Source organism: Camelus ferus, chromosome 10, assembly GCF_009834535.1.
Source record: "Camelus ferus isolate YT-003-E chromosome 10, BCGSAC_Cfer_1.0, whole genome shotgun sequence".
Classification (NCBI taxonomy): Eukaryota; Metazoa; Chordata; class Mammalia; order Artiodactyla; family Camelidae; genus Camelus; species Camelus ferus.
This window is the reverse complement of record NC_045705.1, coordinates 59,760,599-59,775,414: the sequence shown is the minus strand read 5'-3', so window position 1 is coordinate 59,775,414 and position 14,816 is coordinate 59,760,599. Positions and strand designations below refer to the sequence as shown.

Sequence of the window (14,816 nt, the reverse complement as noted above, 5' to 3'; positions counted from 1 at the left end):
CTTCTGCACCTCTGTGTTTTCTTAAAGATCCCCCTCATTGCTGCCTCCTCCCTTGAAGCCTTTCCTGACAGACAGAACCACACAATCCCACCTATAAGGTAGTATCGTGAGTGATTGAAAGTGTGATCTCTGGAGCTAGACTGCCTGGATTCCAGTATCTAGTTCTGCCTCTTACTAGCTATGTGACCTTGGGCAAATTACTTAGATTCTCTGTGCCCCAGTTTCTTCATCTGTGAGATGGGGATAATAGTACCTCCTTACATGTTGTTGGAGGAGCAAATGTGTTAATATTTATAACACACTTAGAGCAGTCATTGGCGCCTGGTTTCTCTCCTGGATAAGTTTTCTGTTGTTGATTAAGATTACTATCTGAAGGCCTCCCCATATTCACCATATTCATAGCATTTTTATCTAACATGAATTTTCTGATGCTTACAGAGGAATGAATTGTTGCCAGTGCTCTCTCAATTTACTGGTAGTAAATCTGAATTTACAGGTAATCTCTCCAGGATGAGTTTTCTGATGTTGAGTAAGATGTGTTTTGGCTGAATGATTTCCCATAGATGGTCCATTCACGGGGTTTCTCTCCTGTATGAGTTTTCTGATACGGTTTTGAGACTTTGGTTAAGTTATTTAAGGTCTCTGAATCTCAAGTTTCTCTTTTGAAAAAAGGGAGTATCTAGATGGAATAATATGGTATCTTATTGTGTGTGAAGTTCTTAGCACAGCAGCTGGCTTTTATACGGAGAGCTCATGCACAGTGGCCGTCATGGCTGAGGGTTTCTCTAACTTGGCTCTACCACGGTCTTTTATCAGCAGGGACCATGAATTGTTCATCTTAGTGCCCGCAGAGCCTGGCAGTGGTAGGAGCTGTGTGAATGTTTACTGGGTAAGTGAATGATAAATGGGAGAGTCATTGGTCAAAGCTGAGCAGAGGCCCGTCGGGGTGTGTCAGTTGTATTCCTGGCTCAGCCTGATGGTGGCTGGGACCTGCCCCTGTGAAGCATTTTCTAAGCCCAGTGCTACTGATCCTGAGAGCCTTAGAGAGGTATGGCTAGAAGAATAAATCCCTGGAGTCCACTCACCCAGAGCAAAGGATCATCACTACCTCTTTTTAAACTTCATCCATCCTCGCTCTTGACTAATTCTCTCTTAGGGCATTCATTCAACAGCATTCCACCTGTATTTACTGAGCACCTGCTGTGGTCCAGGCACCATGCTGTGTCCCAGGGATCCAGGATCAATAACACAAATAAAATCTCTACTCTCATATAAATTATGGAAGGGAAGCAGAGAGTGAGTTAACAGACTTTTGCAAAATGTGATAAATACTGTGACTGGGGACACACTGGGTATGGGAGTTGGGGAGCATCTAATCCAGATTTGGGGGGAGTCAGGGAAGGCTTCCTGGAGAAAGAGAGAGCTGAGCAGAAGACACAGCACAGCAGTTCTGACAGCTGACCCAGCAGGCCTGGGGAGGGATCTGAGGAATCGCAGAATCTGAGATTCTAACATCAAAGGATTCAGAGTCATAGGATTCTTATCTTCTCTATCTCACATCAGTATTTTTTCACTAAGACCTGAGACATATCCTGTTATGGAGGCCCTGGCATCTTTGTGAAGTAATTTGTGCTCATTGTACAATGTGGAAAAATAAGGGCTATAAAGAAGCAAGTTGGTGGATGGACGAAGGGTCCTTCAACCCCTGTTAGCATTTAGGCACACTTCCTTTCCTTCCATTCATTTTAGCTTTAGTTTTTAAAATTGAAATATAATTTATATACCACAATATTGAGTTTTTAGTGTAAAATGTAGTGGTGTTTAGTATAGTCACAGGTTGTGTAACCATCACCACTGTCTAATTTCAGACATATTCATCACCCCAAAAAGAGACTCCTACCCATTAGCAATCACTTCCCATTTCCCCCTCCCACCAGCCCCTGGAAACCTCTCCTCTGCCTTCTGTGTCCATGTAGGTGCCAGTTCTGGACATTTCATATAAATAGAATCAAACATCAAACAACATATGGCTTTCTGTGTCTGGCTTTCATGCAACATAATGTTTTCAAGTTGTAGCCATGTCGTAGTACGAATCAGTGCTTTATCCCTTTTAATGGTTGAATAATACTCCATTGCATGTAGATGCCACATTTAAAAAAATACATTCATCAGTTGATGGACATTTGGGTTTGTTTCAGTTTTATGACTGTTATGAATAATGCCATTATGAACATTTATGTACAAGAATTTGTGTAGATATCATTTCCAGTTCTCTTGGGTATCTACTTAGGAATGGAATTGCTGGGTCATATGTTAAGTCTATGTTTAACATTTAGAGGAACTGCCAGACTGTTTGCCAAAGTGACTGCACCCCTTTACATCACCACCACAGTGTACAAGGGTTCCTGTTTCTCCACATTCTCAATAACACTTGCTGTTGTCCTTTTTGATGATAGCTATCCTAGTGGGTGTGAAGTATCTCATTGTGTCTTTAATTAGCATTTCCCCAGTGACAAATGATGTTGAACATCTTTTCATGTGCTTATTGGCCACTGTGTATCTTCTTTGAAGAAATGTCTGTTCAAATCCATTGCCTGCTTTTAATTATTTGCCTGTTTTGATGTTGAATCATAATAGAGTCTTTATATATCCTTGATACTAGACCCTTATTAGATACATGATTTGAAAGTATTTCCTCCATTCTGTGGATTATCTTTTTACTTTCTTGATAGTGATCTTTGAAGCTCCAGAGTTTTTAATTTTGAAGTGCAGTTTATCTACTTTTTTCTTTAGTTGCCTGTGCTTTTGGTGTCGTATCTAAGAAGCCATTACCTTACCCAAGGTTATGTAGGTTTACACTAATGTTTTCTTCTAAGAAAATATGTTTTAGCACTTATATTTAGATCTTTGATACATTTTGAGTTAATTGTTGTATATGGTGTGAGGTAGGCGGTCCAATTTAATTTCTTTTGCATGTGGATATCCAGTTGTCCAAGCATCATTTGTTGAAAAGACTACTTTTATCCCCATTGAGTTGTCTTGATTCCCTTGTCAAAAATCAACTGACAAATATATGGGTTTATTTCTGGACTCTCAGTTTTGTTCCATCGATCCATATGTCTGTCTTTATGCCAGTGTCACACATTCTGTATTACTGTAGCTTTGTAATAAGTTTTGAATTTGAGAAGTCTGAGTCCTACAACTTTGTTCTATTTTTTTTGAAGATTGTTTTGGATATTGTATTTCCATATGAATTTTAGGATCAGCCTGTCAATTCTGGCAAAAAATCCAGCTGGGATTTTGATAGGGATTGCACTGAATCCATAGGTCAGTATGAGGAGTATTGCCATTTTAACAACTTTGTCTTCATTTTTTCTTTGGCATGTTTATTGAGTATAAAGTTGAGCTCATGCCAAACATTGCTTTTATTCCTGATTTATTCTGCTTAACATTCTATCATAGGCATTTCCCTGTGTTATGAAAGATGCAAGCATAACTTCAGTGCTGTGTAATATTCCATTATTTGGCTGAACAGAATTATAAACTGCTAGTTGTTGGGTGATCTTTCTAGGAAGATATTTTGTTCTGGGTCCCCCATGATGTAGACCTCTGCCTACAGGCACAAGTGGGCATTGGGAGGACTGCTGGCTCACAGAAGAGCAGCAGAATCAGAAAATAGGATCCAATAGGCTGCATAGACACTGATAGAGCATGTTTGTTTTCGGCATGTTTCTCTAGAACAGTGGATTTTAAACATAGAAAAATCTACAGCATGACATTCATTTTACATTGCAACTCAGTTCATCTGAAACAAAAGTTTTATTAAATAATAATTTTTGTGTCTGCCAAAAGCTGGTCTGCTGCAGTTACAAACAGTCCCCAAGTCTTAGTGGCTCAAGAGCCTTCTTCCTCATGCTACATGTCTATCATCTAGCAGGAGAGCCCTGGGATTTAGGTTGCTGGAGACTTCCCTAGCCAGATCATGGCTAGTTTCAGTGACAGAGGAAAGAGGGTGTGGTAGGCAGGAGAATGGTCCCCCAACAATGTCTACATCCTAATTCTTGGAACCTTTGAATAGTTTATATCATATGGCAAAAGGGAATTACAGTTGCAGATGGAATTAAGTTTCCTAAAATCAGTTAATCTTAAAATAGGGAGTTGTATGTATTCATAAGGGTCTTTAAAAGTGGAAAAGGGAAGCAGAAGAGGAGGTTGGAGTGAAGCAATGTGGTAAGAACCTAACTTGCTGTTGCTGGCTTTGAAGGTGGAGGAAGAGACCTTAAGACATGGATTGTGCATGGAAAGGGCAAGGAAACAGATTTCTCCCTAGAACCTCTGGAAAGGAACATGGCCCTACCAGCATCTTGAGTTTAGCCTAGTGAAGTACATTTTGAACTTCTGAACTATAAAACTGCAAGATAATAAATTTATGTTGTTCTAAGCTACTAGGTTCATGATCATTTGTTATAATCTCCATAGAAGACTAATATAAACAGCCTGGGGAAACCATGCACCAGCCTTTCAATGCTTCTGCCCGGAAGTGACATATGGAACTTCTACTTGTATTTCCTTGTCCAGACAAGCTGCACGGGCATGTCTGACTTCATAGGACTGGAGAAATTTGATTCACCCATATACCCAGTCTTAGAGGGGAGTGGAATACTGGTAAATGTGGTAATAAATACTGTTCCCTTGCCATCTGCACCTCATGCTTAAATCTTCTATTCCCTTAAACAATAACAGTGACAAAGTGCTGGTGGCAATTTCTTAAGTTGATTTCATTGTCAACTAATGGGTTGTGACCCCTGGTTTGAAAAACATTTCTCTATAGGCCCTCCTCTGCCCATGCCTCATGGACCACATGACACAACCTAGGCCTAGCTGACTGGCCCAGTCGTGGAACACCTGACCACAGCTGACCAATCAAATTCCTCTCCTGGGAATTTGGAATTGGGCCATTCAGCCAGTTAACAGTGGGAAGCTGAGCAGAGGCAGAGTAGAAGCCCAGTTGGAGTGAGAGCCACATGCAAGCCAAAATGATGGAGGAGCAGAAAAGCTCTGAGTAAGCAGAGAGAGTTGGTCCACAGAGACAATGGAGCAGCAGCACAGAGAGCAGTGCAGCCAGGAGAACATGCAGCCCCAGGGGGAGAGATGGAGAGAGAGAGCAGCCGCCTGAGAGGCTGATGGCTTCCCTGTTCCTGGCTCCAGCCCCCGTGCATCCTGCCTGCATATCCTTCCCGTGAGACTTTTGCCTCCTTATCATACCCCCCACTCCTTTTCTTGAGCTCTGCCTGGTGGGTTTCTGTTCCTTGTCTCCAGAGTCTTAATCATGTAGAATACCGCCGGTACTTCTCTTATGGGATGCAGTTTTGGCTCTGAGGATCAGGCTTGTGGGGCTCAGATGGGACTTGGTGGTGAACCAAATGCAGCCACCCCACAGTCTGGAAGTTTGGCTTTGACCTCAGCCTTGCGTGTTTGTGCTTGCTCTTCAAAGTGGACAGGCAGAAGCGATCTGTAAGGTGCTGTATGGGCAGGGGTTCCAGTGAACTGGAAGCACCTCCATGGGGGCCTTTTTTCTGCCAGCACTGGGGTCAGGAAGCCAGTGGAGTTGTTTCAGGGACGATTTGGCTGTGGGACTCTCGCTCTGGAGACAGGCAGCCACAGTTTCCCTCTTTGAGCCTCAGTTTTATTGTCTCTGAAATGGGATTGTTGAAGGATCCACAACAATGTTCTGGGAAAAACACTTAGAGACATGATGAGGGCGTACATGCTTGGAGGGCATGGGCGGCTGCTGTTGTTTCTGAGGAAGCCATCAGTATCCAGCACCCTGAGGAGGTGGCCCCAGGCTGACTGGACATCCCCCTCCGCTGGGCTGGCCCTGCTTCCTGCCCCTCATTCTCCTCCTTGCCCCTTACTCACTCTTTCCTTTCTTCTTTCCCGCCCACCCTCCTGTCCTCATTTCCCCTCTTTTTTTGTTATTCTTCATGTTGCTAAAAACACCTGCTTCAGGAAAGCAGCAGGCTTGGATATAAAATACCCAGCCTCTGGAGGCCGACAGATGGAACTGGGTCTGATTTCTGACTTATCGGCCCCTTGCTTGCTGTGTGTTCCTGGGAAAATTACTACATCTCTCTTAGCCTTGAGTTCATTATCTATAAAATGAGCATTCTAATGCCCACTTCACAGTGCTGTTATGAGAAATAATTAATTGAGCACTCAACAAATTCCAGTTCCTTCTTTTTAAAAATGTTAGTTCCTCCTTGCTTCCTTCCCTCCCTCCCTATCACTCCTCCCTGCTGGCCCCGGCCTCCTCCTGTGGCCAGGGTGCCTTAGTCCTTCTCAGGGGTTACTGGAATGGCTTTTCCTGGCTCAGTTATGTGTGGCCCTGGGCATTTGTGGCCGCTCCCTTTTCTCAGACCTGGGGCTTCCGAGGGTCTGAATCACTGAGGCTTCTGGAAGCAGCTGGGGTACATGAGGCCTGTCACTTCTCTGGTCTCCTCTGCGGGTCCAGCCTTAGATTGGGAGCTGCTGGTTCAAACCGTGTGATCTGTACTTTTTCTCACCTTAGCAATTATTATACCCTCGCCGACTGTGGCATCTTCACACTCCAAACACTGATAAATATTTATGAGGAGAAAAGCCCAGAGTCCTAGGGGAGGTGGGGGAGGCACGGGCTAGTCCTTGTTGGCTAGCCAAGCTCAGATCCATCAGTAGTCCCTTGGGCCCCAAAAGGAAGGGGTGGGGGTGAACGGGGCAGGTGTGGAGGCAGCTCAAAGCCACCACCCCACTCCCTTTCTCGAAGGACCTGCTGTCACTGTGACACTGTGGGCCTCACCCAGCCTTGTCCTGGGTGCCTGCTGGGCCTCCTGCTCCTCCAGGATTTGGGCTGCCTGGATCCCTCTCAGTGCGTGGAGGCCTGCTCTGTTGCTCTGTGTCTGCTCCATCTCTCTCTGTTTGTGACTATTTCTCTCTCCCTCTCTTTATTTTTTCTTCTCTCATTCTATCTTTTATTTTCACACTTCCAGAACCAGCGTCCCTTTTCTTTCCTCTCCCTCCCTCCCCTCCCTCCTCCACTACCTTCTCCTGTTTCTGTGTCTCTGTTTCTACCTTTCACATTTCTCCTCTCCCTCCCAATGTTACTCTGAGCAATTCTGGGTCTAGATGATGGGGATAGGTGAGGGGCCTCAGGCTCCCAGACCCTCTCCCCCAGCTAGTGGGGAGGGCAGGAGGTGTTGCTGAGGGCCACAGCGGGCTCTGGAAGGCCGAGGGAGCACTTTGTGGGAGTCAGGAACCATGCCTCTTCCTGACTTCACACCCAGTGCTCTGCTGTGCAGCCATGGGCACATCCCCTCCCTTCCCTGGGCCTCAGTTTCTCGCTTGATTCCTTCCCTAATTCATTCATTCACCCTCTCAACTAATATTTATTGGAAGCTTGCTCCCTGCCATTCATTAACACAGATATATTAAACACCTACTAGGTGCACCATTCTAGGTGCTATAGATGCATCAGTGGACAAGAGAGACAAAGATCCCTGTCTTCACGGAGCTGACACTGGCAGAGTAGACAGGCATAAATGTAATCAGCGAGTCAGCTGTGTAGTAGGTTTGGAAGCCATGAGTGCTGTGGGAAAAGGGAAGGTCGAGTGAAAGGAGGACTGGGAATGCTCAGTGGACAGAGGGTGAAGCCCATCATATAAGTAAGGCTTAAGGCCGGGGGAGCAGCTCTGTGCGGGGAGAGCGTCCGGGTGTGTTGGTGGTGTGCTGGAGGAAAGGCAAGCAGGCTCGTGACTGGAGGCTGGGGAGAGGAGTGGGAGGTGAGGCCGGGAGGGAAAGGAGGCGGGCAGACACACACACAAGGCTGTGCCTCTGCCTGAGCTGGGAGGACTTTGAGCAAACGAGTGGCATGGTCTGACCCATCTTGGAAGACTCCCCCTGCCTGCTGGGTTAAGAATAGACCAAGGGGGTGTCAAGGGAGCCCAGGAGAGCTATCAAGGCAAGCATGGCAGCTGGGGTGGGGTGGGGATAGTGGGGGAGGTGGTGAGATCCGATCATGCCTGGCTCCCAATGCTTGGATGGTCCCTGCAAGTCACTCTGGGCCCCTTGTTCTCGGTTCTGCTGAGGGATGGCCTGCAGGAGCCTTCCCCTGAGCAGGATTTCCTAACCTGGCCTTCCCACTCTTTCTCTCCCTAGGGTGTTCAAGAAGGCGAGCCCCAATGGAAAGGTGAGTTGTAGCAGCCACACCCTGGCTCCTCCCTGTCCCCAAACTCTCGTCTTCTCTCCAGCATCTCTTCTGCTCATGCAGGACCCGAACACCCTGTCTGAGGGGCAGACACAGCTCTGTCCTTAGGAGCCCTTGGTCACAGCAGGAGGAGCCCTCTCAGCAAACCTTCTGTCCAAGGGGGTGTGCAGCACCCCTGGACTTTAGGGAGCCCCTGCCCTGCTGTGGGGAGACATGACCTATCACAGAGAGGCTGCACTGTGAGTGCAGTAATGAGAGCACGTGCCAAGGGCCTCACGGGAGCCAAGGCCTCTGGTGCGAGTGGCCCCTGGAGCCTCTCTACTCAGCCCTGTTATCCGGGGCAGCTCGCAGTGCCTGCCCCACTTTCTTACACAGCCCCAGGCTCCATCCTGCTTTCTTCTCAGTTTAGCAAACAGATATTACTGTCATCATTCCATGTCAGGTCCAGGCTGAGCTGGTGGGGATCGGGGGAGGGTGTACTGAGATAATAAGGCACAGCCCGTGCCCCTTACAGCCATATAAAGTGGCAAGTATGAGATAGAGGGATGCCCCGGGGCTGCAGACCCAGCCTGGGTGCTCAGGGATGGCTTCCTGGAGGAAGGATGCATTTCCAGGAAAGGCAGTGTGGAAAAGGATATTGGAGGCATGAACAGAAATCGCAGGGAGTCTGGATGCCAAGAGGGAGGCAGAGGGAACAGGAGCTGAGGTGGGGAGGTTGCAGGGCTGGGACTTGAGTCTTATGGCCAGGCTTAGGAGTCTGGACTCCTGGTTTGGACTGGCAGATAGCACCACGTGTGCGCCCATGTCTCCCTTCTGTGCCCACAGCAGACATCACCAGTCACCCTTTACCCTTTCCTTCTGAGCCAGTATTCCATCTTGGATTCCTTTTCAGCCCAGGGCTACAGGCAGCCCCTACCAATCGATCAGAGTTGGCATCTGAAATGAAACTCCTTTGGCATCTCACCTCCAGGCACTGAGGAACCATTAGAGGGTTTTCAGACCAGACTACTATGGTTAAATTTGCATTTTAGGATGATTAGTCTGGCTAAGGAGGGGAGAATGGTTGAAGTGCAGGAGGCTCTAGGCAGCAGACCATTGAGGGGCTGGTATGCAGTCCAGGCAAGGGTGGCTGTGGGGATGGAGAGAGGGGGTGGATTGAGAAATCTGATGGCAGGAGACTCGTCAGGATTTAGGGACTGTGGAGGAGTAGGAAGCACCTAGAATGACACTTTGGATTCTAGCTCTGGGGTTCCTCCCCGAAGGCTGGCTACTGAGCGAGGCACTGGCTTAGTGCCTCAGAAAACAAGTCCTCCTTCGAGTGGATCCCTGCAGACTGCACAGGGGCAGGAAGCAGAAAGGGCACAGAGCTCAGCATCCAGAGTTCTCGGTGCCTCTGGCCCTGCTCTGGATCCCCTTGTCCTCTCAGAGATGTGCCTGCACCCCCACTCAGCAGACTTCTTTGCTGCTGCCCCTCGACCCTCAGTGGTGCTTGTTGGCATGAAGACCCATCCAGGCCTCAGTGTCCTCATCTGCAAAATGGGAACTGTAACAACCTCTTCATGGGTTTTGGGATGAACGGGTGCTTTTAAAATTGTACAAGGGTTTGTTATTCTTAGTATCAGGCCTGGGGCTTGGGTCCAAGTCCAGTTGAGATTTCAATGAGGGTTAGGGATGGGTCCAGGGATTTCTGCGGCAGCTCCCAGGGTTTCTTCCAGGGCGGGGCCCACAGCTGCTAATGTGCCCTGTGCCTCTCCTCCCCAGCTCACTGTCTATCTGGGAAAGCGGGACTTTGTGGACCACATCGACCTCGTGGACCCCGTGGGTGAGTCCCTGGAGGCCAGGGAGGGAGGCAATGGGGGAGGCAGAGCTGGCCTGGCCCCTTCCAGAGAAGGGCATGTTGAGGCTGCCCAGAAATAGCCTTCAGGTCTCCAGAGGGACCTGGTCCAAGAATAGGGTGTGCGTGGCTTTTTGCTTCAGTCAGCAAACACTTACAAGCAGCTGCTTTCCTGTTCAGTTAAGGAGCATGCGAGAGGCAATTATGGTAAGAAGCAGGGAAGATGTCCTGGTAAGGAGGATGAGGATGATGCTGACAGTAGCCACCACTTATCATAAGGCTTAATATGCTCCCAACACTGGGGTAGCTACTGTTGTTATATCACTGCTTTACAGAGGAGAACAAGGCACAGAGAGGTTAAGTGACTTCCCCAGATCACATAGCTAGTAGATCAAGGAGCCTGGATTCAAACCCAAGCAGTCTGGCTCCACCAAACCTTTGTTCTGCTGCCTCCTGATTGAGAAGGATGGGAGGTGGAAGGAAAACCTAGGGGCTTGTGAAATGGAGGCTGTCCTCACTCTCATGGGGGTCTTACCAGAGGCTGGGCTGTGGCTAAAGGCCACAAGGACTTTTCCTAGTTCAGGGTTTCTCAGCCTCGGCACTCTTAACATTTTGGATTGGATAATTCCTTGCTGGCAGAGACCATCCTGTGCGTTGAAGGATACTCAGCAGCATCCCTAGCCTCTACCCGTTAGACACTGGGAGTCCCCCTATCCCAGTGTGACAATCGAAAGTGGTTTTCAACATTGCTAAATGTCCCTTTGGGGGCAAAATCGCCCTCGGTTAGGATTCTAAGAACCATAGCTCTCGTTAGAAGAGCCTTGATCTCATTGCCTCGTCCCACAGCTGTCTGAGGCCCAGGATTACCCCTATTTTACAAATGTGGACAGTGAAGCCCAGAGAGGTTAAATGACTAAAGAAGGACACGAACAAACTCGAATGAGGCCAAAGAAGGTGGCAGGTTGGGAGGATGGGTCCTGGAAGCTGCTACGTCGAGGTGAAGAAATTGGGATGTGTTGCTCGGGGAAAAGTTCACAGAGAGAATGTGGTCTCAGGGCTGTGCTGGGGCCAAGTGGGCAGGAGTGATGTGTGGTTCCAGAGCCCAGGCTGGGCAGAGAAAGCGGAGTGGCAGGTTTCAGCTCTCTGGGAGGAAGGCCTTTGCAATGTTGGGGCAGGAGACCTGGAGGTTCCCCGGGGTCCCCGAGCAGGCTGTGGGCTGCAGAGTCCAGTTCTATTCCAGTCCCCTCCCTTCCTGACCTGGAGTAACAGGACCCCACTTTTCCTTCCTTGCCCTATCTGGTGTCCTTTGAAGCTCACTGCCCCCTCTGCTGTTTCCATCTCCTCCCTGAACTTGGAGGCAGTGAGCAAGCATCCCTGTGTTCGCCTGTGACCTGCTTCAAGGCAAAGTTTCCTACAGGCTGTCGGAGGCCAGGGATGTCCACACCTATTGGCCTTTAAGCACAGCAGCGGGGGCATGGGGCCTGGGGGTAGGGGCAGAAGCCGGGGAATCTGGCTACCCCAACATACACCGGCATCTGAGAACTGCTTGACAAGTGTTCACAGACCACCTACTTCAGGCCAGGCCCTGTGCTGGGCCCTGCAGACCCCAGAGAGTGCTGGGGCATTGTCAAGAGTTGTTCAAATGACACACAGTGAGAAAACCTTTTTCCTTCACAATGTTGAGGTGATTATGTCTTCCTGAAGCTTAACTTTCCCCCTGGTTCCGCTTCAAACTCAGGGGCAAGTCTGAGCCCCCTGGCCTTGCAGACAGGACATTTAAGGTCAGGGTCAGCCCTCCTTGCTCCACTGGCCTTCAGGATCTGATCTCCCAAGCCTTAGAGCCATGCTCTTCCATCTGGCCCGTCCCTTAGTCATCTAAATAACAGCCCTTACTTGCTCTTAAGACCTGACCCCAGTTTCCCTCCCCCTGGGAGCCTTCCCTGACACCCCTGGTTCAGGGAGTGCCCTTTCTGAGATGCCCCCTCCACTGAGTTTCCACTCAGCCCCTGGTGCCCAGGCACAGAGGAAACCCCACAGTAAAAGGAGGGAAGATGCCTGGCACGCTCTGCGCACAGGGTGGGCATTACCCTGACCAGCTGGCCCTCGGACCTGCCCAGCACTGGGATGGGACTGGGCAGGTACACTTCTTAATGTGGCCTCTGAGGTTCCCTGAGCAGTTGGTTGTAGGGGGCAGTGTGGGGTGGGGCAGCGGTGGGTTAGATTGGTGATGTCAGGCAAGGGGTGACCCCTGAGCCAGTGTTCCTGGCCTCCTGGGGTCCTGGGCAGAGAGAATATCTTGTCTCCAGCTGGACTCTGCACTCCCAAGGCCAGGCTTTGGGACATTCTCCATGGTGTCACATGTGCCAGGCACCATCTAACACTGTATATATATTAATTCATTTAGTCCTCACAGGGGCCCTGTGAGGTAGGTACTACAGGATCAGAAGCCCTGATCCCTAAATCCAAAAGTTCTGAAGGCTTCAAATTGTTCATAAGTTTGACACAGAATTCAATTAGTGGCAAACCTGACCTGAGCTGATGGGAGGCTAGTTATGCCTTAGCTTCTTGGTGAAAATATTCACATGACCCTGAAGAGGTATTAATGGGTTTGCCAAGAGGTGTGGCCCCAGAGCCTGCTGAGGGCGTTAGAGAGTATATGGAAGATGGACCATTTGACCTTTCTGCAAGGCAACACTTCTGAATTCCAAAGTATACCTGATATTGGGGTTTTGGACCCATCTTACTATTCTTATTAACAGATGAAGAAACAAAAGTTAAATAATTTCCCCAAAGTCAAAATCTTGGTCTGTAAGGCCAGTCTGGGTGCGTGGGTGGAGGAGGGCATGGCAGTACCATCCCCTGGGTGCTGGCCTCTCGTTTTCTCTCATGATGCTTTTGGACAGACAGATGGTTGGGTTTGAATTTAACTTGGTGTTTGGGGCTCAGAAGTTTTAGAGGTCAAGTCGGGGTGGTCTGCTCACTCTCTGTTCTTCCTCCAGATGGTGTGGTCCTGGTGGATCCTGAGTATCTCAAGGAGAGGAGAGGTGAGGCTGTGGCCCCCTCCCCCAGCCTGTCAAGGGGCCTCCTCCTCACCTATAACCTCCAGCCCCGGGCCTCCCTGACTCCCAGGCAGAACACTGGCGATAAAGGGAACAAGCCTGTCCCTGTCCCTCCTCATTGGTTCTTCCCTTGACAGCTCCAGCCAATGTCAGATCAGGTGCCATAGCCTCCTCCAGCCTGAGGCGGCCCTGCCCACACCAACTTGGGGAGAACATTTTCATGCTCTGAGCACTTTTACATAAATCTATCATCACTGTTGCAAGGCTGGGGATGCGAACAGGACAGTAGTTAGGGTCTCATTGTACAGAAGAGAAGATTGATTCCTGGGGAGGTTAAGGGATTGTCCAAGGTCAGCAGGAAGATAGCAGGTGGGGGTTGAGCTGGGACAAGACTCCATGCCTTCCGGACACCGCCCAGCACTTGGTTCCACCCCTCTACTCTTTCCTACTGTGCTCCTTCCCAGCCCCTACCAATGCTGTCAACCCTGTCAACCCTGTCCATACGTTCCCTGGGCCGCAGTAGGGGTGGAGAAGGACAGAACTGATCCAGCAGTCAGCACCACCTACTCCCAGGGGCCAAGCACTCAACACCTGCCTCCCAAGGGCAGCGCAGCCCTCCCCGCAGGAGCTCTGGGACAGACCAGTGCCTCCACTGGAGCCAGCCCCAGGGCTGCGGCTAGCACTCTGGGAGGCATGCTTGCTGCCCTCCCAGGCCCCTCCTCAGTGCCCCCTGCTCCCACAGTATATGTGACACTGACCTGCGCCTTCCGCTATGGCCGGGAGGACCTGGATGTCTTGGGCCTGACCTTTCGCAAGGACCTGTTTGTGGCCAACGTGCAGTCCTTCCCACCGGCCCCCGAGGACAAGAAGCCCCTGACGCGGCTGCAGGAGCGCCTCATCAAGAAGCTGGGCGAGCATGCCTACCCCTTCACCTTTGAGGTCAGGGACTGCCAGCCCCTGGGGCCCCACTCCAGAAGCACCATCTCTGGGAAGCCCTCTGCGGGGCACATGGGGGCAGCTGGGACAGCAGCTCCATGCCAACCAGTTTGCCCGTGTACGCTGGGACCAGGGCACTGGCACTTACATCGCCTGCTAACTGTCTCTGGCCACTGCCAGCGGCGTCACCCTTACTTCTGGGCTACTCCTCAGACCCTCCTGAGTCCATGTCATTGGTGGGAGAAAGGGAGGTCGGGGTGGGGGCTGCAGAGACAGAAGGAGCCCTTTCTGGCCCCTGGATCACTTTACAAGGCTGTCTCCTCCCTCAGACCATTTGCCCACTAGCCCGGCTTCAACCCAGCTCACAAACGAGGATGGCAAGTTGTGGATTTCCCTTCTCTGCCACCTTTCCCCTCCAAGACTCCAAGATTCTGGATTTTCAAATTTCCTGTTTCTCAGACTCTGATTCTGTGATTCAGTGAAATCCCCTGGCTCTCTGTGAGGGTTAGAGGAGGAGCCATCCTCTCCTTTGTAGATTTCCTGTGGTTGCTGTTACAAACCACCACAAACCTGGCAGTAATTAGACCTGCCAATTAAAACACAGACGTGTTACCTTACAGTTCTGGAGTCCAGAAGTCAAAAGCAGGTCCCACTGGGCTAAAATCGAGTGTCAGCAGGGCTGCATTCTTTCTGGAGGCTCTAGGAGGGAATCTGTTTCCTTGCCTCTTCCTTCTTCTAGAGGAAAGGT

General features: G+C 49.7%; 1 protein-coding gene across 18 annotated transcripts in view; it reads left to right on the top strand.

Moving 5' to 3' along the window:
* The window catches only part of ARRB1 (arrestin beta 1), a 73,789-nt gene that overhangs the window by 38,582 nt on the left and 20,391 nt on the right, over positions 1–14,816 (top strand). For 6 of the 18 annotated variants that reach the window (XM_032489402.1, XM_032489392.1, XM_032489383.1 and 3 more), the window contains 4 exons: positions 8,191–8,221; positions 10,001–10,061; positions 13,073–13,117; positions 13,875–14,071. In XM_032489402.1, coding sequence (XP_032345293.1) covers positions 8,191–8,221; positions 10,001–10,061; positions 13,073–13,117; positions 13,875–14,071 — 334 coding nt within the window. Of the gene's footprint in view, positions 1–4,754; positions 5,240–8,190; positions 8,222–10,000; positions 10,062–13,072; positions 13,118–13,874; positions 14,072–14,816 lie in introns of those variants that run through there. The other 12 variants (XM_032489388.1, XM_032489399.1, XM_032489400.1 and 9 more) reach the window with 7 other exon arrangements.